This window comes from Coniophora puteana (genome assembly GCF_000271625.1).
Source record: "Coniophora puteana RWD-64-598 SS2 unplaced genomic scaffold CONPUscaffold_9, whole genome shotgun sequence".
NCBI classification, from domain to species: Eukaryota; Fungi; Basidiomycota; class Agaricomycetes; order Boletales; family Coniophoraceae; genus Coniophora; species Coniophora puteana.
The window spans coordinates 82897-105149 of record NW_006913061.1 but is presented as its reverse complement, the minus strand read 5'-3'; the positions used below and the strand labels follow the sequence as shown (position 1 = coordinate 105149).

General features: G+C 51.0%; 6 protein-coding genes across 6 annotated transcripts; 1 reads left to right on the top strand and 5 right to left on the bottom strand.

Moving 5' to 3' along the window:
• Positions 1-1567: 1567 nt before the first annotated feature.
• CONPUDRAFT_155519 (uncharacterized protein) lies at positions 1568-3287 on the bottom strand (the record flags this gene model as incomplete). Its single annotated transcript, XM_007772390.1, has 13 exons — positions 1568-1759; positions 1815-1866; positions 1921-2152; positions 2226-2366; positions 2466-2475; positions 2534-2589; positions 2656-2682; positions 2733-2743; positions 2799-2827; positions 2978-2992; positions 3053-3072; positions 3127-3159; positions 3215-3287. 13 exons carry the CDS (start codon positions 3285-3287, stop codon positions 1568-1570), a joined length of 891 nt encoding a protein of 296 aa, XP_007770580.1.
• A 1581-nt stretch (positions 3288-4868) lies between these two features.
• CONPUDRAFT_74392 (uncharacterized protein) lies at positions 4869-6611 on the bottom strand (the record flags this gene model as incomplete). Its single annotated transcript, XM_007772307.1, has 10 exons — positions 4869-5060; positions 5110-5164; positions 5215-5446; positions 5505-5645; positions 5708-5767; positions 5884-5904; positions 6195-6261; positions 6362-6392; positions 6422-6473; positions 6539-6611. The coding sequence occupies 10 exons, from the start codon at positions 6609-6611 to the stop codon at positions 4869-4871; spliced, it is 924 nt and encodes a 307-aa protein (XP_007770497.1).
• A 565-nt stretch (positions 6612-7176) lies between these two features.
• On the bottom strand, positions 7177-11512 carry CONPUDRAFT_106827 (uncharacterized protein). The gene is made up of 4 exons (XM_007772389.1): positions 11429-11512; positions 10820-11347; positions 9926-10450; positions 7177-9535 (listed from the first exon to the last, which is right to left on the bottom strand). The coding sequence occupies exons 2-4, from the start codon at positions 11328-11330 to the stop codon at positions 8280-8282; spliced, it is 2292 nt and encodes a 763-aa protein (XP_007770579.1). The 5' UTR covers positions 11331-11347; positions 11429-11512; the 3' UTR covers positions 7177-8279.
• Positions 11513-14576: 3064 nt separating this feature from the next.
• CONPUDRAFT_106823 (uncharacterized protein) lies at positions 14577-16045 on the bottom strand. Its single transcript, XM_007772388.1, has 5 exons — positions 15813-16045; positions 15312-15720; positions 15181-15231; positions 14821-15109; positions 14577-14750 (listed from the first exon to the last, which is right to left on the bottom strand). Exons 1-4 carry the CDS (start codon positions 15934-15936, stop codon positions 15079-15081), a joined length of 615 nt encoding a protein of 204 aa, XP_007770578.1. The 5' UTR covers positions 15937-16045; the 3' UTR covers positions 14577-14750; positions 14821-15078.
• A 1520-nt stretch (positions 16046-17565) lies between these two features.
• On the top strand, positions 17566-19322 carry CONPUDRAFT_74389 (uncharacterized protein; the record flags this gene model as incomplete). The annotated part of the gene is made up of 13 exons (XM_007772306.1): positions 17566-17638; positions 17699-17731; positions 17787-17806; positions 17847-17873; positions 17933-18051; positions 18109-18119; positions 18171-18205; positions 18330-18331; positions 18373-18452; positions 18500-18640; positions 18693-18819; positions 18982-19036; positions 19092-19322. The coding sequence occupies 13 exons, from the start codon at positions 17566-17568 to the stop codon at positions 19320-19322; spliced, it is 954 nt and encodes a 317-aa protein (XP_007770496.1).
• Positions 19323-19553: 231 nt separating this feature from the next.
• On the bottom strand, positions 19554-20654 carry CONPUDRAFT_126566 (thioredoxin-like protein; the record flags this gene model as incomplete). Its single annotated transcript, XM_007772387.1, has 5 exons — positions 19554-19776; positions 19829-20326; positions 20382-20483; positions 20540-20560; positions 20620-20654. Coding segments are annotated over 5 exons (707 nt in total), but the record flags the coding sequence as incomplete, so codon positions are not given.
• Positions 20655-22253: the final 1599 nt, after the last annotated feature.

Genomic DNA, 22253 nt, shown 5'->3' with positions numbered 1-22253 from the left:
TGACAGGGGCTTGCCTCCATTGGCTGAGCGTTGATGCAGATGCTCTGACACGGGCCGTTGTTCGACCACGGTGCCGTCGCCAGCAGGCTGAGTTGGCGCCCTCCAACGTTCTCCGTGACTGGCCTCTATGGCATCTTCCAAACACTCGGATGAGTCATAGTCATGCCCCGATACAATGACGCCGACATCTAATGGCCCTCGCTCTACAACCCCGGCATCAAGCTTTCGGACGTGCGGTACCAAGTTGCTAGTCAACCCGGTGGCGCATACCTCTGTCATCCTGGAAGTATGCATTTACCCATCTTGAATAGGGAGAAACACCTGAACAACTCCAGCGCTAACTTGGTCACTGTCTGTCTTTGGTAGCCTTTTTTCCGCTTCATGCTGTACTAAGAGCTGCATCTGCGTACCAATCTACGATCTCAGCGGCATCTACACTTTCTTCAACGTCGCCTTCTCCCCTGGACCCACATACATCTCTTTGGATGCCTCCGACACATACGCGCTTATCCAATTTCGTTGTTCGTCTATTACGCTCAGCCGCCCAGGCCCGCCCGGCCTCGGCGCTCACGCGGAATACGACCTGTGGAAGAAGCCGCCGCGCACTAACTTGTGACGATCGCGGATTACGTTCGCGGTGATTTTGGTACTCGGCGCGGCAGTGAATATTGGGTTCGTACTATTCGCGATGTCTCAGGCAGGCGGGTTTTACATGTCTAAGTGGGTCTTGCTTTTTCATTCTCGCGCGTTTCAGAGTTTCGACTCGGAGGGGGTATTATGGGTGGACTGCGTCGTTGGTGAGGATGTAGACGGGTGCCGTCATCATTGCTGGGGTGCGTGCGTACGTCTTTCACATTCGGTAGCGTGTACGAAATGACCTCTCATCTAGAATATGACCGTCCGTCACTGGCAATTGTATTATGTGACCTCTACGCCCTAATCCATCCCACCTCATGTTGTCTCGTCTCTTTACATATCAGTTATCTTCTAAGCAATCTAATTCTTGCGTAGCACTTTCTCGGCACCACTTTGCATCGACCGACTGTGCATCCCGAAGATCCTCACTTAGCAATCCAAGCAAGGTCAATCGATAAGGCCCTGGTGCAACCACAAAGTGCGCATCTATCAAGGATGCTCGGGGATGTCATGGCCTTCCCGCGTCTTGCGGGTCGACCAGACCGCCACCCACGCTTCGACATCCAACAGTGTTCTGGTTGTGCAAGCGCTGATCCCTCTCATGTCATGGCAGGCCCGTCATGGTATCACCAGACTACTAACGCTTGCTTGAATCCCTCGATACGGCATAATCGATTGCCTTCAACATTTACGCAAGTCCCTTTAGGCGTACTGCTGACCTGGATCCAGCTAACATTTGTCTCTGGCTACTACACCGGCAGCCTGAACTAGCAAGGCTTTTCTTCACTCGCGTCATCCATCATCCTATTCTAGCTTACGACCCACACACGCCTGCATGATGGCCAGAACGAGATCCCCGTAGGCCATATGTGCGATCCCAGCAAACCGCGTGCTGTACAGTACATGCATCGCTTATTCTCGGTGTGGAGCGCTAAACTTCATCATCTCCATCTGGGCGGCTATCAGGGGTAACAAATGCAACCGGAGAGAGTTCGTGAGCCTCAGAAACATCACCATTGACGTCTCTTTCGTAGTTCTTCCTGAGGCTTATTATCATCCATGGTCCTACCATGGCGAGGACGATGGTCAGAAGCGCGCCGTCCAAGCAGCTAAGAGCAAGGGACTTCAACGAAACGTCGTAAGTGAGGTCACGAGCGTGCGCTGGCATATTCGCTTACCTCTAGCTTACTTGTGCCCGCTAAGACGTTGACCAGAGCTTGAAAGAACACGCTGCAACGTAAAGCTTCTCAGATAGATATGTGAGTAACGAGAGAGTCCGCTCACATGAAGAAGTATACCAAGTTATCCCGAACGATTATCGCCATAAGAGTATTGAAACAAGAAACAGGATTCTTCCAAGCGTACGACCCAAGATTCTTAAATGCATATCGGACTGCGAACCCGCAGATAATAGCTTCGTACACGATCAAGATAGAGCCGCTCGTGGGGTATAGCCACTGAATATTCGGGATGCTACCATTGGTACACACATCGAAACTAAGGAACCCAGATTCCACTGCATGACATAAGTGATGAGATGAGCCCGTCTAGTCTTACCCTCCGAGTCTGGCACTATTCAGGCCACTCACCTGCAGAGCCGACCGCGACTTTCAACAGGAGAGCCGATAACGCGATGTTGACGCCCTGAGATACTACGAAAAACACAGCAAGGACGAATAGAGGCTTCTTCTCTCGTCCGAAAAGGACGTATATGCGAATGGAGATCATCCCTATAATAATACGTTAGCTGAGCTTCTTGGGTCGCGTTGTGAGTTTCACCTTGTAAGATGAAGAAGATGATTATTGGTCCAACGTTCTCGAGTGCGTACAGAGCGAAACCTAAACGGAAAACAACGGTGGGTGTGGCATTCTCTGTCCTTAGCGCGATAAGACTTACAGCTGTGTTGTAGAACGTTGGTGAAGGTAAGTCAAAAGCGCTAGTATCACTGACCTCTAGCAGTATCAGACGAATGTCAGCGATGCTCAATAGGGTAATATATGAGAGGGAACGCACTTTACTTGACAAAGGCACGCTGAAGTTGAATACTACACACAACTGTTAGCTTTCCGTGGTACACCAAGATTACCTCGCTTACATATTTGAGACCTGAAAGTATCCTGCTAAGTTTATCGAGCGCATATCACAAGTGTTGAACGCTCACGCTGTGTAGGCTAGCCCGAGATAGCGGAGCTGAAACATCCGTATCTATTAGCAATAGTATCCAAGACCGGTTGTTGACCGAGACCTCGTACTATTACATATGCTAGTGTTGTCGACGAAAACTTTCTCCTCTGCAAAAGGTTGCGACGGACTTCATACATCAACCATAATACAACTTACCCAAATGAGCTCAAACTGCGCAAGCGACACACTCTGCTCAGACGAGATGCACAGATGATTTTGTCGAGCACGCACCTCAAGCGGAAACTGCAGTACTGCTCGTCGGGAATCAAACATATCCACAGCATAATACGGAGGACCTAACGCACCATAGTCATACACAACCATGGTCGTAACGGCAACTTTGAAAGGACGGTCAACATGGGTATGAAAATCTTGTAGTCACAGCGAGCTCACCCAGCATGTAGTCGGTAGATAGAAAATCCTCCACCACTTCTTCGAGTTGTTGTTCGGCTAAGTTTGAGGCCATCGTTACTAGACGACAGCTTGGGAGGCTGTTCTTGAGGTGAACGGGATTTATGGGGGAGGGAGACCTTTTATCTGCAGTTGTTCGAGGCAAGCCGTAAGCACGGTGGTGCCTTGACCCTTAACTCTAGCGCCCGTCGTCCCTGGCGACTGGGCACTTACCAAACCCTTTTTCCGTTTGTGGAGAATTGTCTCCCATGAAGCGCCCCACTGTCGCTTTCCTGGGTGTTGGGATGTAGCCATTCAACTATTATGACAGTGTTTGTTTTGATCCGCGCCATGTATGCTGCGCAAAACTGTCAATATCGATTGGCTAGGTTCTTCGAAACTTGTTCAACGCGAATTCATAAGAAAGGTGCCGTAAAGCGGGGAACGCACTGCATGTCAATCGTGCTCTTATAACTCTTGCTAAACCTCAAAAGGGTATGCTTACACGTGTTGGTATGAATAACCCGATCACTGGCTGGGCGTTATATGCCATTGCAACCGAGATGAACATGTTTGAAGGTGTCTATTGAGCAAAAAATGGCATAACATGATGCACCCTAAATGAAGGGAACATGGCGTGGATCAGTGGACCAGTGGCATTGGAAGATATAGACCTGCCTCACCAACGGGAGTAGGTCCGGTGTAAGAGAGAGGAAAGGAATGGTGGTCATGAGCCAAGGTTGTAACGATGGCTGTGGCGCAGATCTTCACAAAGCTACCGTGGGCTCGGGTTGGAATTGGCGCTTAACAGGCGCTTATCTCTGAAGGGGACGAAACGTGTCGTCGCTGATCGCTCCATTTGTTGCGATTGCTTCGATAGTGGCGCTGCAGCTCGCACGACCCACATGGTTTTGTCTTCCCCGTCAGGTACCATCATATCCCCTCTTCAAATGACTCATTGAGCTACACGTCTGTGGAACGCTTCATGATCTTCTGGTACCCGTGTACAAACAAGCGTACGGAGTAAGGGGGCTGCGTGTTCACTTACTCATCGAAACGAATGCTCGACAGAGGCGGCACAGGATCATCCGACACGTTAGAGACATGTCCGTGATTAAACCAAGCGCTAATGATTCATGTCCCATTGTCTCCGGACTGACTCTTACGCTAGAGCCATTTGGTATGATCACGTATAATTTCAGATGCAGAAGTACCGTCCCAAAATATATCAACTTCTCAGCACAACAGCGACGGTACGAGCACACGTCCGTCTAAGGAGCTTTAAATTGGTCAATATTTGGTCGTCGAAGCATATACATGCTGCAAGTGCTCCTTCATTAAACTTGCTCCAGGCACAGCATTGCCTCGCGAAACGCTCGTATCAATACCCCATGTCATTACCAATATCAGAGGCAGAGATATTCATCCGAATGCAATTCTGAATTGGGTTTTGGATCGTAAAGCAGACACACCAATAGCCCCAGGCCGAATATAAACAAGAAACTGAACTGTTAGTGTATATCTACTGGTACAAAATAGGAGATGGCTAGAAAACAAAACCTAGAATGGCTGAAACTCATAAAGCTCCAAGCGCATAATTACGTATTCTACGGATACGAAGTATATGCCGGCCATTCACACAACGTGCAAATCCCTGTTAAACCTCTACATAGCTTTCCACGGGTGTGGCCGGGGTGACGAACGCCACAGTAGTGAGCTCATGTTCGTTCGGAGTCACTTCCTCAATGTCTCTGTTATAACTTTTGCGCAGGCTGATAATCATCCATGGTCCGACGAGGGCCCATAGGATGGTTAGGCAGATCAGGCTAATGCAGCTGTAGGCGACCGACTTGACGGGCAGTGAGCGTGCTGAATATCACTAAAAATCGAGTACTTACAATCACTACGTTAGGTGAGTCGTAGACCGCGATAAGAACTGTATTGACTAAAGCACTAGTTTTGTTATCAGCCTTTCAAAGGTCAAGTCGTGGGCAGGTACTCACATAAAGAAGTACACCAAGTTATCCCGCACAATTACCGAGCCGAGGCTCACCACCGAGCGCGTTGGAGATTTCCAGAACGGATCTTCGAGGCTCTTGAATGCATATCGCAGCGCAAATGCACATAATATGATCTCAAACACGAGCATCGTAGTTCCATCTGCTAGGTAGGTCCAGACGCGGTTCACCGGCACGTCTTGAACGCAGAAATTGATGCTAAGGAAGCCAAACTCGTCTGACAGAAGGTTATTTTCAAAGTGTAAATGAGACGTGCGAGCGTTTAATAAACTCACATAGTGAAGTCGGTCCCGATGAGAGAAACCAGCTATTGAACCCGATCTTCAACAGTTGCGCAATAACGAAACAGGATCCAAGAGCGAGTAGAACTGCAGCCGACCTCCCAAAAAGCACGTAGATGCGCACAGACAACATGCCTGTGTTGACAGCACAATACAATGTGAGGTGGGTGTAAAGTCCATTTGATACTTGAAAATACCTTGTAAGATGATGTTGATAATGATACAGGCTATTTGAGTCGTCGAAAACAAAGGAAAGCCTATCAAACGACACGTTCAAAAATCAACCATGAAGCAAGTTAAATCGCTACTGGTCCTCACATCTGCATAGATGTGCATGAGAGGGTTAGTTGAACTGCATTACAAGCGCACTTACGCCTAAGAAACATCTTGGTCACTATAAATCCGCACGTGTAAACGGGTGGAACAACTCACACTACTCGGGAAGGGATTGTTTGTGTCCATCACTGGTTCAGAGTCCTCGAGTTAAGGCGTGTATAGTTGAAGTACTTTATAATGGAAAGTACCTGCAGTGAACCTACAAAGCTTTCGAGTAAGTTATCAAACCTGCTACGTAGTCCAGACGCTTACACCACAAAGACAATTCCAAGGTAGCGGAGCTAGCAAGGTACGGCCCGTTCAATCAGTGAGTGATCGACCATGCTGACGTCCCATAAAGTGGCTCACAAGCATGTACGCTCCGGTAGTAAATGTCATTTTCTTGCTCTATCAAAACAGTTCGATTTCCGAGAATCTGTGCAGAAGCAACAGCGATCTCACCCATATAAACTCAACCTATACATGCTACTCGTTATTCAACAGCACTTCCATTTAATGAACAGCCGCGTACACACCTCGAGATCAAAACGAAGCACTGAACGTTCCCTACACGTTCAGCTTCGTCACTATCACACCTGAAAGATGGTTCCCTACGGTAATCGTATGTCACCAGAGACAGCATCGCAACTGCGTACATCAAATCAACAATTGCGGACGTGAAACAGCATAGCAAGAGGCGCCACATCGCGCACCTGCCGCGTATCCTGTCTGCATAGACAGATTAGCATCCGCTACCAACACCTGCTCGAGCGACGCCGAAGACATCGTATTCCGAGATATACAGCAGAAAAAGAGACACAGAAGCCTCCTCTAGCGAGCCCGAAGCCCTTTTATACCCACACGAACATCACCTCCGAGTTAATGAACGTATGTTCCTGGTGGGTAAAAGCACTATTCTTACTATCACATCCACAGAATGAACTTCACCTTCCGCACGAGCGAAGAGTCACACTTCCCCAGCTGCCTCCAGGCACGCAGATCCTCGTGGTACTGTGAATCCTGCACCTCGGATTCCATCTGATTATCAGCACAATACACCTTGCACCGCCTTTGATCTGAAGCCATAAACAGCTCTCGGATCCATACCGTGCGTGGTAGACCAATTGTCATTGGTACTCCATGTGTTTAGAATAGGACAGGAGTGGGTGAACACCTCACGAGAAGAAGTCACTCCATGAAAAAGATGTGAACTGCGCCGACATGGCACCGAAGGCGCTGCTCCCAACTCACGAAAGCACTGCCCACTCAAACTCAGACTCAAATCCAAACCAACATCCACAACACTCACACCAAAACCGTCTCGCCCAAAAATTCATCTAAGAATCAGCATAGATAATCATTTCCCTCATAACGCAAGTGCCAACAAACAAATCAAAATCAAATCAAACAAAAAGCTAACCACGCACAAACACACGTCCAGCAACAAAAAAAAACATCGAAAAGTCTATAACGCGAATGCACGAGCAAAGCCACACAACGCGCCAATGGTATAAAATCAGAACCGAGAATTAAACAACCAAACTGCTCACTCGCCCTCCCACCCATCTGACGCATGCGCGCAGAAGAAACAGAAAAGACAAGTGTCTACAATACGTACAGGCGAATAAATCGCGAAAGGGCAAGGAAATTAACTGAGAAACGAGGCGCGGTGGGTGATGATGATGGTGGTATGTGAAAATCCTATATGTCGGATGGGATGGGGGGAGCAGCCACAAGCCAATAAGAGACCTCCTCGAGCGGCATATAAATAGAGCGGGCTAGATAGTTATATACGGTGAACCAAAAGAGACAGCGAACGAGCGGATCGAAACGGAAAGCAAGAAACATACGAGCGGGAGACTGGATGGGCGATGGGGTGGGTGGTGTCTATCAAAACGAGTAAGTGCCAGAGGCAAACGATTGTGTACGAAGATGTGGTGAGGTGGAGGGGTGAAAGCGAGGGGAGTTAAAACGAGCATATAAGGCCGACAGAGAGTGATGATAACGATGCATATGGGGTTTCATGTAGTGATGGTTGTGTAGATGTTTAGACGAGACGAGAGAGATAGAGGAAACCAAACAAGAAGACGATGATAATGAAAACGTGAATGTAGAGTATAATATGAACAACGGAACGCAGCGGAAGACAGCGACGATCGATAAAAAAAAACGCAAGAAAACCGTTCAAATATATGAAACGTGAATAAAGAGGATATATGTATATGCGGAGGCGCGGATGAGAACGAGAGAGATGAGAAAAGAAAGAAAATGAGAAAATGATATACGTGTTGGTGATCCGAATGATGGTTAACATCGAGCCCGGCGAGAGCCAGACATTCCTAGTCAGGTTATCGAAAGCGAGAGCAAGCGGGATGCGGCATACATAGCGAGAATGGCAATAGATCATAGCGATGGCGACGGCGAGTGGGCCAGAGGAACAGCGGACGAAGATATTCAGTCCCGCGCGGGGGACTCAGAGACGGGCCAGACGGACTCGCGCGTCTTCTCCTTCTCGCCAGCGGCACGAGGCAGCGGCAACGCAATCGGGGCGCTGGGGATGGATCCCTGCGCCTGAGTCTGCGACGACGCAGGCGCCTGCTGCTCCTGCTGAGGCGCAGAGGAGGGGCTCGGGTGCTGTTGCACCTGCTGCTGCTGATGCAACGGCGAGGGCGCACGCGAGGCTACGCGCGAGGCGGCAGCTTGAGCCTGAGCCTGCAACTGTTGCTGGTACTGCTGTGCAGCCGCAACGTTCAACATGTCGTCGAGACCGTGCTTCACACCCGCCATCAACCTATCCGTCTTCTCGATCATTTCCTCGAGGCGCTTGCGGGTCTCGTGCAACTCGAGGTAATGCTGCCTCAGCTCGTTGACGTTCGGCACGCCGGAGAGCAGCACGCCGTTGAAATCGTGGGGCGGGGGCGAGTGTCCGCCAAAGGCGTGGTGCTGCGAGAAGTAGTGCACACCGTGAGGCGGGGGCAAAACGTAGCCCGAGCCGGTGTTGGGATTAAGAGGCGAGTGCGTCCTGCTGGGAGCATTTGAGCCAGAGCGAATAAAGCTCGATGTCGCACCACCAAAGTCGCGGTTGCCAAGAAGGCCAGCGAAACCACCGTACCGCTCGCCGAGCGCAGCGTTCAAGGGCGGAAGGTCAAATCCAGCGTGAGGGGACGCCACGAAGTGGCCGTGACCGGAGTTCGTGCGGGTAAGATGCGATCCATGCGCATAACGCTCGTGAGCCTCTGCGCGAGGTAGCGAGCTCGATCGGTGCTCGCTTCCGGAGAGCACCTCGGCGAGCTGCTGAATGCTGGACGATCCCTCGGCCCATGCAGAGCCGTGCGAGTCGCGAGAGCCCTTGCGCACCGGGAGGGCGCGCTCGGGACGCTCGTTACGCGCTCTCCTCGGAGGGAGATCTTCGGGCTCGGCCATATCCTCATCCTCATCGTCGCGCTGGCGGACGTTGCGTTCACCGCGGGTGCTGCGACGAGCGCGCTTGCGGCGGGGCTGTTCGATCTCTTCGACTTCAGCGTCGCTATCGTCACCTGTGTTAGACTGTGCACCGCCGCGTCCGACTGATACAAGAGCTTCAGCGGCAGCCTGGTCTGACATGCGTCCGGAAGACATGCCTGCAGCTGCGGGAACCCGTTTCCGCCGCTTGATCACGGTCTTCTTCATGGAGTTGGGGCGATGAGTACCATGTAGCTTGAAGTAGAGGCCTGCATGGGGAGGGAAAGAGATAGTGAGCGACGGCGAATGCGTATATTCGAATCGGCGGATGTAATCAAGAAGACGTGATTGAATGGCCGAAGCACCCGCCCGGCGACCGCGGCAGAGCGGCCGAGAGCGGAAGAAAATCGTGGGAGATAAGATTGATGCCGCGCAGGGCCATGGGACAAGCGATAAGATAAAAAAGGAATCAAGGATGGCTGTCACCCCGAAATCTTGGAGCCGACCAACACCCCTTGATCAGCTGCGGCCCCATCCCGCGCGAAAATTTTGCGTCTGATGCGCTTCCGCCCCGCAAATGAACACAAAGCACCCATCTCGGGAGCGGACGGAACCAGAATCCAGAAAAGCAGATCGAGAACCGAAAAACAGACACTCACCACAAGCGTTGCAGATGTTGTTCCCGACATCATCGCGCCTCCACAACGGCGTCGTGCTCGTACTGCAGTTGGCGCAGCAGAGTGCCCCGACCGCCGACTTGACCTTCTTCGTGCCTTGTCCTGGGGACTCGGCCTCGGCCACATTTGGTGGCGCGACGTCGGCTGCTGCTGGGGATGATGCAGCTACTACTTGCTGGGCCTGGAACGAGTCTTCGCCTGGCGCGGTGACATCGGCATCGGCACGTGCTGCAGCCAAGGTGTTGTTGAATGTGGGGCATCCAGAGCATGCGCTCGAGCCTCCGGTGCCATCGCAGCGCCCGTCTCCAGGGCAAGTCCCCTTCGCAGAAGGAGATCCCTTGTCGTCGTTTGATCCCTTCTGGGCAGATGCTGCCCCTTGAGTCGGCATGTCCTCGCTGCTGCTGTTGGCGTTTGCTGCAGCGACGGCGGCAGCGGCAGCGGCGTTGGGGGTGGGTGTACGAGCTAGGGAGGGGGGTCGAGCCACCTTGCGAGATTTGAGATAAAGACCTGCAGAACCACCCAAGCATCCGTCCCATAAGACCAAACGGCGAGTAGAGAACACGCATAGGCGTGAGCAAAACGCAAAATCGTCAGCACACTGTTTCCTGCACACTCGAGACAACAAGCAGACAAGCAAGGTTGGATCATCGACCCAATCGCTTCATCGCATCTCTGACATGCCCAAAACACGCCAAGGGGAGTGATGGACAGCACTGACGATGCGAGGAGTCAATTTTCCGAAGGGCGCGTGGCTAGAGCCTTGGGGGGCCCTGTGCGTGCAACCCCCCAGCCACGCGTTGCCACGTGACGGCGTTTGGGAACAAAACGAGGGGCAAGATATCCGATGACAGATGAAATGAGGTCAGAATAGCTCACCGCAGGCGTTGCAAATGGTCTTGCCCTCGGAATCGCGTCGCCATAGGGGGGTCTCAGCGGTGCCGCAGTTGTTGCACGTCGTGCGCTGGGGTGGCGCCGAGGTCTGCTTCTCCTGAGGCTGTTGCGGGGACTGAGCTGTCTGCTGCTGCTGCTTCTGTGGGGTCTGCGCAGTCTGGGCCGGGGGCTCGGTCTGAGATTGAGCGGAATCCTTGAGCTGCTGTGCCACTGGGGCAGTCGGCTGTTGTTCGGCTGCAGCGCCGGCAGGGCGATCCTTGTGAATGAGCTGCTCAAAGGTAGGGAAATCGCCGGTGGAGATACCGCGTTGGGCGGCGGCATCAGCGTTGGCAACGTTGACGGGAGCAGAGGGGGCAGGGGACGATGGGCGCGCGTCCTGCTGGAGAGCGTGATCGGAAGACGCGTTGGAGAAAGTGGCCTGGATGCGGGAAATAGGGAGTATTGGCGGATGCATGCCGATAGCACTAGCAGGCGATTCCATGACTATGGGTGACATTTTTTATCACAGGATGACTGTTGAGCGCGTCGCGCGTTGTGCTGCGTCAGCGACGGGGATCTCAAAGAGGGTGAAGGAGAAGGGGAGAAGAGACTCGCCTACACGTAAGAGACAGATTAGCTAACAAGGATTAACAGATATTACAAGAGATGTGAGAGAGCCAGAGTAGAGGAGGAGGTGAGATGGCGAGGGGGGAGGGGGGACTCGGAGGAGAGACGGGGTAAGGAGAGACACGGAGGTTTATGATTTTTCGGCAACCGACGTTGACTAAAAGATAACAACGCGCAAACCTTAACAGCCAATCAGATTACGACAGTTTCATAATCACTCCCTTTTTCAGCCCCCTTCCCCTTTACCCCGCAATCTCAATTTTGGTGTCCAACGCGTATAAAATCGTCTCTATTTTACTGACATTTTACTTGCTGGCATCAACCTCGCGCATTATGGACGATATCGAGGACGACGCTGGTCGCCGTCGTAGACGCTGGCCACGTTGCCGAACGGCAGGACTCGTTTAGCGTGGGGAGATCTGAACTTTGGACGTGTTTGGGCGTGTGGCTGCGATGCGGGTTGCCCCATCTTATCAGCCGACCTATTTTTATTACGTGAACACGATTCCCATCAGCCCGCGTCTCAGGAAAGAGATCTCCCCCCGAATTCAGTCCCGGCTTTTATCTCATCAAAAGCTTCATTTTTCTGTCATCGCGTTCCAGAAAACCCTTTGGCATGACATCCACACGCCCCGAAGTGCACCAAGGCGCCCGGCCTTTTGGCTGACGGGCGACACACGCTTATTGGCCTGGGAGATGTGTGTATCCTCCCGCGCACCGCTGGGACCGGTTTCACCATATCCACGCGTGCCCAGTCCAGCAGGCCTGTACACTTGCTTCCCGACGATCATGGACGCGATATCCATCCTAGGAGCTCTGCTCGTACATCATTGATGCGATGAACAGCCAATGAACTAACTACTCCACCACTTAGAATAGGATTCATAAGCCGCCGTAGCTGAATTCATTGAGAGTGCTATGCACCGGCGAGGGTGATCTTCCGGACGCGCGGGATGTGACAAAACGGGTGGATGATGGTCGTCTGGCCAGCATCAGCGACCGCCGCAGACAGATAAGATAAGCCCGCGTGTCGTCAGCAACACAATTTACCTCCGTCGACGCAACGCAATGAAGCATGCCGCGATTATTTGCAAACAGCTTATCAGATACACGTCACCCAGTCAACAACTGGATGCATCTCCCCCAGTGTGAGGCCCTGCACATCTCGAGCCAAGAATTTGAAGAAAGGTCGCAAGAATACACCTTCGTGAGTCAGTGCTAGCTCTCTCATCCACTCAGCTACATCGCACTAGAAGCTCAAGCCCGCGTATTCTCGTGCGGCGTTTCAGAGACCCTTTCCTGCGGCGACCGTCCCGTTCCCACACTCCCCGCGGACAGTCGGAGATGGCAGACATGGGGCAAGTGCAGCCCGGAGACGACGTCCGCCACATGTTCTCAGCGCGGCTGTCATGTCAATCTCTCGGCGTCCTCGACTCTCGGTAAGCGCAAACGTTGGAACCCTAGACTTGATCGCACCCGGGCCACTGTGCGCGGCGATTCGATCAATTTGATCAAAGTTCCAGCTCAGGCTCGAGCCTCCTGCCAGTGAGCTCCTCGACTTGCGCGCAATGTGCATCAAAACCGTCCTAACCGCGATGCAAGTGCATGTAGGGGTGCGGTCGTCAGATAAGATCGAGGACTTTTGGCACAGCCTTAGCGAACTCATTGCCGCCTGCGCATGACGCTCGGTCACGGATCGAAGCAGCCTAGATGAAATTTCGATGAAAACCCGGGTGAAAGCCTCGAGTGAAGTGATCAAAGACACTATGAACACGACGATCCAGCCAAGACGCTGGTCTCATTCATCGTTATGGTACTTTGCGCCGAATATCCTGACAGCGACCGCAAGGTGCGGCCGCCACGCTGTGCAGCTGGGCTCACAAACGGCGTTAACGTATCTCACCTAGCATTCGCAATGATTGGGCCACTTGTTCCAGATGTGCTGGCCGACAAACTGTGTGGTGATCAGAAGCATAGCTGTAGCTACAGACAGATAAAACTTTGTCAAAAGGCACGCCTACCCCACGGCCTTGCGACTCACCCCTCTATCTCCTTCCCCTCCTCCCAAGCTAATCACCACCACCCCTTACGAGCATATGTACACCCACCAATGGCAACGATGGCGTTTTGAACGGCTTTATCATCAAAGAGGAGGCCCATCGTCCACGCCACCCCAAGTTCATTCAGAGAACGTTGACCGAGTGCCTCCGCTCGGCGTGCCTCGAGACAGCAGATAATTCCGACACGTTATTTTAAGTTTGGACCTCAGAAGTCGAGGCATTTCCGCCGTCTTTGGGTAATCGTTCTCTCAAAGCTGGATGTGTAGGAATCGCGCCATACAACGCTTACGGATACTCCGAGGATGTAGTGTATAACCCCCATCAAACCACCGACCCGCTGACCTCTGTCAAGCCTATTCAGTCGATACAGATGGGACCATGGCCAATCCTTGTGCGACACCCTCTTTCTGCAAACAGATGAATAACCAGCACAGTCATAGCATCATCGTAGCGGTGCGTCTAAAGGGAGCGAGTCTAAATAGCTACTTTACGCCCTGCGCCGTGAGCTTAAGTGACGCAAAATGCCATGTTGTCGAGCCAATTTGAACTGAGACCGAAGTCCAAAGCCAAAGACATGAGGCTCGCAATTGCCTACGCGTTATGTTCCACATACTTCATGCCCTATTCATATGTCAGTGCCACTAAACGTGAAGAAAAATACACACTTAGAACTACCGAAGTCTCAGAGAACCTCCGACATACTTTAAAACCGTCAGAAGAGAAACGAAGGCCTGCGTGAGTCCGAGTCCGACTCAGGCTAACTCTAAACTGAGCAAAGAACCTACAAGGAAGCACGAAGTAGAAGCACGGTACAAAAGCAACCACTCATCCACGGTCCGCGCGTTCCCAGCCCACTGTCGGGGCGCCGGCGTTGGCTTCGCATGGGACGCACGCGGGATCCGGCCGACGACAATCTGATATATTGCTACAGAGGCGTGTGGACAGCGAGCTCGAGATAGCGGGACGTCCCGCCAGATTGCACAGCGGGGAGGAAGCGACACGAGCTCAGGCTGCCGGTGTGATGGCGTGTGTGATATATAGCCAGAGAGACGAACACTTGCCATCTTATCTGCGGTTAGATAACTGATAATCGAGGACGCAAGTCCCGTCTTCGATGATCAGAGTTTTTGGCGTTAGGTGTAAACCCAAGCGAGCGGTACCTCAACTTGCGTAAACATCGAGGGTACCAGGACCAGCAGTCTGGCGAGGCGTGGTAGGGATTTCTCGCTTGTCTTACGTTAGCCCTGGGCCTGTCATATAAGAAGATCAGCGTAGTCCAAGAGCGGTATTGAAGCGTGGACGACGGCCCGGTCGACGCACAAGACGCAGGTAGCCGTGGAGATGCGCATTTTTGACAGACGCGCACGTGGAGAATGAACCTGCATCCGTCCAATGGGCTTGAGTGGATTACTGGGCTGCGCTCTTCGTAATGTATAATGTACGGGCGTGGAAGCGGGTCTGGGAAGGTGTTATGCAAGAACTGAATTGCTCAGAAGATAATTATGAGTACGGGGTATAGAAGGCTCCACTAGATATGTGAGGAAACAAAACCAGATTGGATAGGACGCAGTCTAGACGTCACATAATGTCGATGACAGAAGGCCATATGCTGAGAGAAGGATCAGCGAAGCTGCTCGAGTGATGTGATACGTGACGGAGGTGACTGAACGATGTACCCACCCCAGCAACGCAACCAGTCCTTGGATAACTGCCCACACGAACGGTACCCACCTACAGGCCGGGACGTCCATTCAAGTTAGCCATCATTCGCTTCGAACCGAACCACCAGAAAGGACGAGCCTAGCACTCACGTAGACATGTAAAACCCGCCCGCCTGATACACCGCAAACAGCAAGAACCCAACCACCGCCGCGCCCAGCACCGAAATCGCGAGACTGAGGAACGAGAACATGAGAAGGACTAGCACCGCGAACGTGATCCTCGACCGCCGCACGTTCGTGCGCGGTGGCCTCCTCCACAGGTCGCGGTCCGCGTTCGTGCCAAAACCGGGCGCGCCTGGTGTACCCGGGACAGGGCTACCGGGGCGGCTGAGCGGGTTCATAGAAGAACGGCGGGATGGGAGGAGCGCGTAGGCATCAGAATCCGAGATGGTGGGGCATCGTGGGGGAAAGGCAAAGTTGAAGAAGGCGTAGATGCCACTGAGGACGTAGAATGGTACGGAGAAGATGAGGGTCCAGTAGAGTATAAAGCGGAATACAGCTGGGGAGGGGCAGAGGTAGAGTCAGTACTGGGACCTCACTCCCACTCTCCTTCATCGCACATTCTAGGCTAAGAGCGTGATTAGGACATACTTCCAGGGTGACAGATGTAGGCTCCGCCGGGCTGTGTGGCACTGTGATATTGCACGTCCGACAGCTCGATGCTGGGGTTGTAGAGCGAGGGCCAGTAGACTTCTGCATCATCGCAGCTGGGCATGGCTATAGCTTGTCCGAGTTTCTCCTAGCTGCCATAGAGGCGGTTTTCAGAGAGAAGCAGACAGAGATGGAGTAGATTCCGTTCGCGAGGATCCTGCTGTGGTCGAGTTGAGGTTGCAACGACGAGAGCGTCAGACGTCAGTACTCTAATTAAGGAAAGTAGCCCCTATCTGCTATGCTTTCCCACCCTCGGGCCTCGGCCCGCCAGTGGTTTTCAAAACGTTGAGTCCGTAGCCTTTGTTTTCAAGTTATTTGTCGCTTAGTAGCATACTTTGCTGCTGATGGCTGAGACACTACGTCGTACAACGCAATAAATTACTCAATGATTTCGTTACTAAAGGCTACACGTATGGATGCATCCCTCACTAACGAGGTCTATAAGCACTTGAATTCAAGTTGGTTGTTTAAATCTTGTCGCCTCGCACTGGCCTTAAACTCCGTACTAGTACAGCTATTCTAGCCATCTCAGAGCTGAGTCTCAGAATTCTCGACTCAAAGTCAGGGAAGAACATGCAAGAGCATTATTACCACGCGCACGGGTCTCTCCGATCATTGTTCTGTACTGCCATGCTCCGGACTATACTTAAACACACGATCTAGCCCATCCTCGGCGTTATTCTTCTGCGTAGAGATATGTATATGACATCCTGGTGGTACGAGCTTGAGTATCTGATGATGAAAAACAAACATGGCCCTGGGGCAGCAAACTTTAATTCACGCCTCTTCCCTGTCTCTCATATACACCTTCGGAAAAGTTACTGCACTTCCTCGTTTGAGAATCAGAGCCATTACTTTGAGAGTGAGCACATGCATCCTGAGGGAGTACAAATGTGAGTGTCCCCATCCTGTAATTTAACCCAAGCTGACATACATCTTTCGTGATATCGCGGCGATCTCACCTTCAAGCCTTGATTAGGAACTAACTTTCTGATCTTTCTCCGAATATGCGTGGTCATGCATGGATCGATCCTATGTATAGCCCATATCAAGGAAGTCGACGACAGCTGACCAAATATACCTTTTTTACATCAAGCCCGCTGCTCTTCCCTCGTTAATTCGCACCATTCATCAATCACGCACTTTAAATATCCAGGACCGTTAACAAATAGTGTATCTTTAGAAATGGACCCCCCTTACCTGATGTTCCTCACTGGCTTAGTGAATCGCACATAATGCAGGAAGATTGGCCTTGAAGGTCATAAAAGGTTATCGACAGCAATGAATAGTTAAACAGTAGATCACTGACAGGGATTTCACGAGTGGACTGCCACTCAACTTCGAGGCCAGCAGCGGCGCTTTTCTGGCATCCACGCTAACGGGCATCGTATCAGCAGCGATCCTGGTTTAGTCAATGATGGCGGGAATGTACAGTAGTGCGTGTGGTAAAGTATTCATTAAGTGTTCATGGATAGCTTGGAATGGAATGTTCACTCTCAAATCCAGACATCGTCATACATCCCAGCTAGGAGTATTAACTGATCTCTTCCTGTAAATTGCAAATCGTGTTCTTTGTTTAGATGGGAGTATCAGGATGCGTACCTGCAATACAGCATGCTGAAATCAGCTCCCAACCCGTTGGCCATATAACAGCTCGTCAAGTGCCAACACCAATCCATCTGTCCCTCCCGAGATGTCATCCGACTCCATCGAGGAAGAGCTCATCGCGTTTGTGCAAGACGACAGGGTTGGAGAATATGCCCTGAGTACGTCGTCATTCATTCGATTCTTTCACGCATTGTGTACTCACAAACCATATCATCCAGTTGCTCCAACGGTTGTGTTAGTTTACGATTATTGTGAGTCTGAATTCAGTGTGCATGAATGGACATGAGCTAAAGTGTGGGTTTACAGTGTTAAACTTCTCACTTGAGGTACACATTCACCCATGACTATCCTGATTGACTTACTTAGGTCCCTCTGCAGATGGATTTAATATGGGTTTGTTGGCAAAATCTATCACAGTCCCTGTATTATGTGTCATTTACAACCTCTTGTAGAATAGGAAATTTTCGTCCACAACATTGGCCTTCATAGTGGTATGGGATAAAAAACCAGACAAAGAATTGCGTATTGACGTTTATTTACAGCTACGCTACATGGGATTGATGCTACCTGCGTAAGCTATTTATCACAACTTTAGTTCACAATGTTTAACTTGACAATTTGAGAGTAGATTTTTCCTAGGTACGTCTCTACTACAAAGTATGCTATGATGTTATTTATGGGTTATTGCAGTGAACAACTTCACCGGCATTCCACTGTCGAGTAAAGTAAGCAAAGCATCGTGCTAGATCACTGGTAAAAACTCACGCCTTGATTTCTGTAGTCGTACGTAATTACTACTGACTTCTCATTTTCCTCACAAATAATCTAACTCTTGTCCGATTCTGTTAGCTGTGAGTTCTACGCTCTCCTTACTTGTTCGTCTTCTGACTAGGCTTTCCCCCTCTGGTGTAGGTTACATATTGTTCGCAGTTCCCCAAGCTATGATCATGACTATCATGATCCTCCTCCAAGGTGGGTTTCAAACGAAGCTCAAACCAGATACTAAACTATCTCGGTAGGGATGATGTCCATACGAGTATACGTACTTCTGGGGAAACCACAAAATATCCTCGTGGTGTTTGCCGTTTTCTACATAGTTGTTCAGGGCATCAACATAGCGACTTTGAGCGTCATGCTTCGTGGATTGACAAGTGTATTCTGTAAGACACTCAAATCAGCCTGACGTACACGGCTGACACTTGTTTTGTTAAGCCGAGATCAGCTTTGCCGGGATATATTCCTGTTACATCAACTTCCCCGAAGGCATATGGTGGATATACCCCACTTCTGATGCTTTCCTGATATCGTATGAGGCGCTCCTGTGTGCACTTGCACTGTGGTACGCTTCCAAAAGTGTCCAAGGATCGTTTTGGAGGAGTCCTTTACGCTCAGCCAACACACTCATGGCGGTGATTATAAGAGATAACTTACTTTACTTCTTTGTGTACGAAAGGCCTAGTCTTAGTACCATGATGCTTTTATGCTGATTTGACTTTCACAGCGTCCTCATGTCGATTATTGTGAATGCGATGGAACAAGTCAAGGATAACATCAATGTGAGTTCTACTATTTGTCAACACAACACAACTACTCATAGCACTGTTTGCGAAGTTGACCGCTTATAACTGCTTCGAGGATATACTTGAAGTCGTGCTCTACTGTATGGTTGGCCCTTGGATGATCCTCAGTCTCAGAAAGAGCTACGAAATTGGTCTTGGCAGAGAAGCCTCCAACGGTCATGAACTAACCACCGTGGCTTTTGCCCCTCCAGTAGCCCAACCAGCCGAAGAAGACGGTTATGGGATGGAAGAGATTCAATACGTTGCTGGTGAAGACTATTGAGCGTGCTTGGTCCAGTTTAGGCATTTTTTGACAACTTAATGTAATATATGACATACTAGGTAGCGGACCGAAGTAAGCCACATTTAAAATCATGAATGAATACGTTCGAGGTGGCGGACTTAAAACTTGCTGTAGTCTTTCGCACCGGTACCGCCTGTTTGGACGTATCCATTGATGGCAGGCCTCAACGTTGGCCTAGTGGCAACGAGTGGTGGGGCAAGCTCCCTAGGTGAAAAACGTCGTCTCATAGACCTTGCTTTATCTATAGTACGCATATCGTCGTACAACATATTTCCGCGTACATGTTGAAGTGGTGTAAAACCTCGAGGATTCTCAATGGACGCCACAACACTATCGATTGTTATACAGCGTTTTGAGCATGTAGCCCCGCCGATCAAATGGCTCACTTGGCTCCTTGTTTCGCCACCATTGCAAGGTATGCGACCGATGTTTCCTTGAAGTACCTCAACACTCTGCGCACGTTTGGTAATATCAAATTCGCTTACTTTGTCCCACGACGAAGCAACGCTCGCACGTGAGGTCAGTCTGTCTCCATAAGCCTTAACCTTGGCGAGCTCAGGCGTGCTGAGCGCCTGCAAAACACCGGTCGCCTGTTCCTCTCCTGGAAGACCTTTCTCAGCCAACAGCACGATACGCACATATATCGCGGCAATGCTCGCATCTGCAATCGTGAACTGGTCGCCGATTGCGAAAGCGCCATTGTCGGGGAGCAGCTCCTGCACCTTCTTGAGTGCTTCGACGATTGTGCTGGCGGGTGCGCTGTTGATCAACCACGTAAACAGCGCGGGGATGAGGACTGTGTCGACTGTGTTATGGAAGAAGCGGACTTTGGCGCGCTGAACAGGATCGGAAGGCATGAGCCCGGAGCCGGGGTAGAGGTCCGCGATGAACTCGAGGAGAACAGCGGACTCGGCGAGTTTCACAGACTCGGGAGAGGGCTGGTCGGCCGGCGCGGAGGCGCCACCGTACACGATCACAGGGATCTAAGTTTGAATCGGTCGGAAGCTATATGAAGGAGGACGAGAAGGCGAATCGCACCTTCCCTGCCGGATTGACGTTGAATAACCAGTCAGGCTTGTTCGTGAAGTCGACCTCCACATGAGTGTACTGTGCCTTTGCTTCCTCAAGTGCTATCGCCGTCTGACCGCCATTTGAGTTAGTATATTCATGCAATTCGCAAATAACCAAGGACGGACCTTGTGAGAATATCCGCTGAACTAGAGGGCACGATCTGTAACTGGCACGGCCGATTTATGCGAGATCCACTAGCGCTCACCTTGCAACCATAGTGCGTGATTTGCTCGGGCATCGTGCCAACGTAAGACGTGGGGATTAGGTTGCAGAGTATAGGCGAAGAGCTGAAGTACGCCTCTTATTTATCTCACACTGAGCAATGAGATGACGTGATGCGCGATGTTAGTTCTGGGGGTGATAAATATATCGCAATTGGTACCTTTGAGCTTATATAAATGATGGATATCGAGGGGATTGGTTGATAATCTGAAAATTCACGTTCTTCCACTCCAAGAAGGCTAAGCGATGAGAATATTACGGTGAACACATCAGCATCACATACCGCACCTGGACTGGGCTCCGCAATGAGTGGCGTAAGTTAGATCCATACCAGGTCCCGTGCCAATCTAGTGCATAATAGCGGCGTTGTCGAAGGCGTATTGCGGTTGTGATAAGGTACATTCTTTGCGGTGAGCTCAAGCTTGTGCCACCTGCGGAGACAGATCGGAAGAGTCTCAAGAGGAAGAACACATCCTGGTTCTGCTTTTGGTTGCACATGTTCAATATTGGCTTTTCAACTTTCCAGTCGTCACAATGGACACGAACCATTGAATGCAATGCTTCCTGCGGTATGATACAAGCTGGTTAGGTTTGGCTTGCGCTGGGGCTTATGCTTCGTTGGATTAGATACTCCCTTTCCAATGGAATCCCAATTGCGTATGATGATCACCAGAAGCAACGGCGACGTTACGTTGACCAGAAGAGAGACCCACTGAAAAACATGAGGACAGGTGACGTAAGATATTCTCACGTATGTGAAAGACGCGTCACGCGTCACGCATTGAGCCATTCACTAGCACTGGCTTCACTCCTCCCCTTCGTTTAGCACATCTTGAATTCCCAAAGGAGTTTAGTTCCAGCCAGATTCGAACTCGTGTCGTTTAAATCCGAAACACAACGTCAACCAGAACTCGTCGGTCTGATTCAGACACACTACTCCTGCCGGGCTCCCCCGAGACTTTACCACCGTATGGTTGGGGGGCAACTGATTGCCCACGGTCCTTCTCTGCGGTCAGACTCCAAGCCTTTATAGGCTCTCAGGTACAGAGTGTGAGTGAAGGGAAAAGCTTTCCTCGAGTAACTGAATCCTCACTTCTGCATTCAAGTGACGTCTCCTCGCCAAAGGGATGCTACCCAAGTCGCCCGCTTCGTCCTGTCCACCGGAAATCTTATCTTCCATATTCTTCGAATGTGCCACCCAAGCTCATGCCAGAGTTTCTCAAGGTTCAATCTCAGATCGAGGGAACTATCCATATCCCATAGACTTCCATTTCTGCAGCAAGGCATGCCTGTCGTGGATCAAGGTCACCCACGTCTGCAGGACCTGGCGCCTCACTGCGCTGTGTCACGCCTCGTTGTGGTCATATATACCGACATTCTCGGAAAAATGCATGAAAGCGTTCCTCTTGCGCTCCGGATCATGCACTTTAAAGATCAGCGTCACTCTCAATGACCTCAATGACCGATTTGACCCTATCGCCCACCGCATAGCGCAGGCTCAGGACCTGATTCTTGGTGGCTCTGGTGACAGCGTGGCTCGGTTTCTAGCAAAGTGTGGCACTTTCCTGTGCCTCGAGTCTCTGAACCTCGTCAACAAACAGGCGCTTCATAGTATAC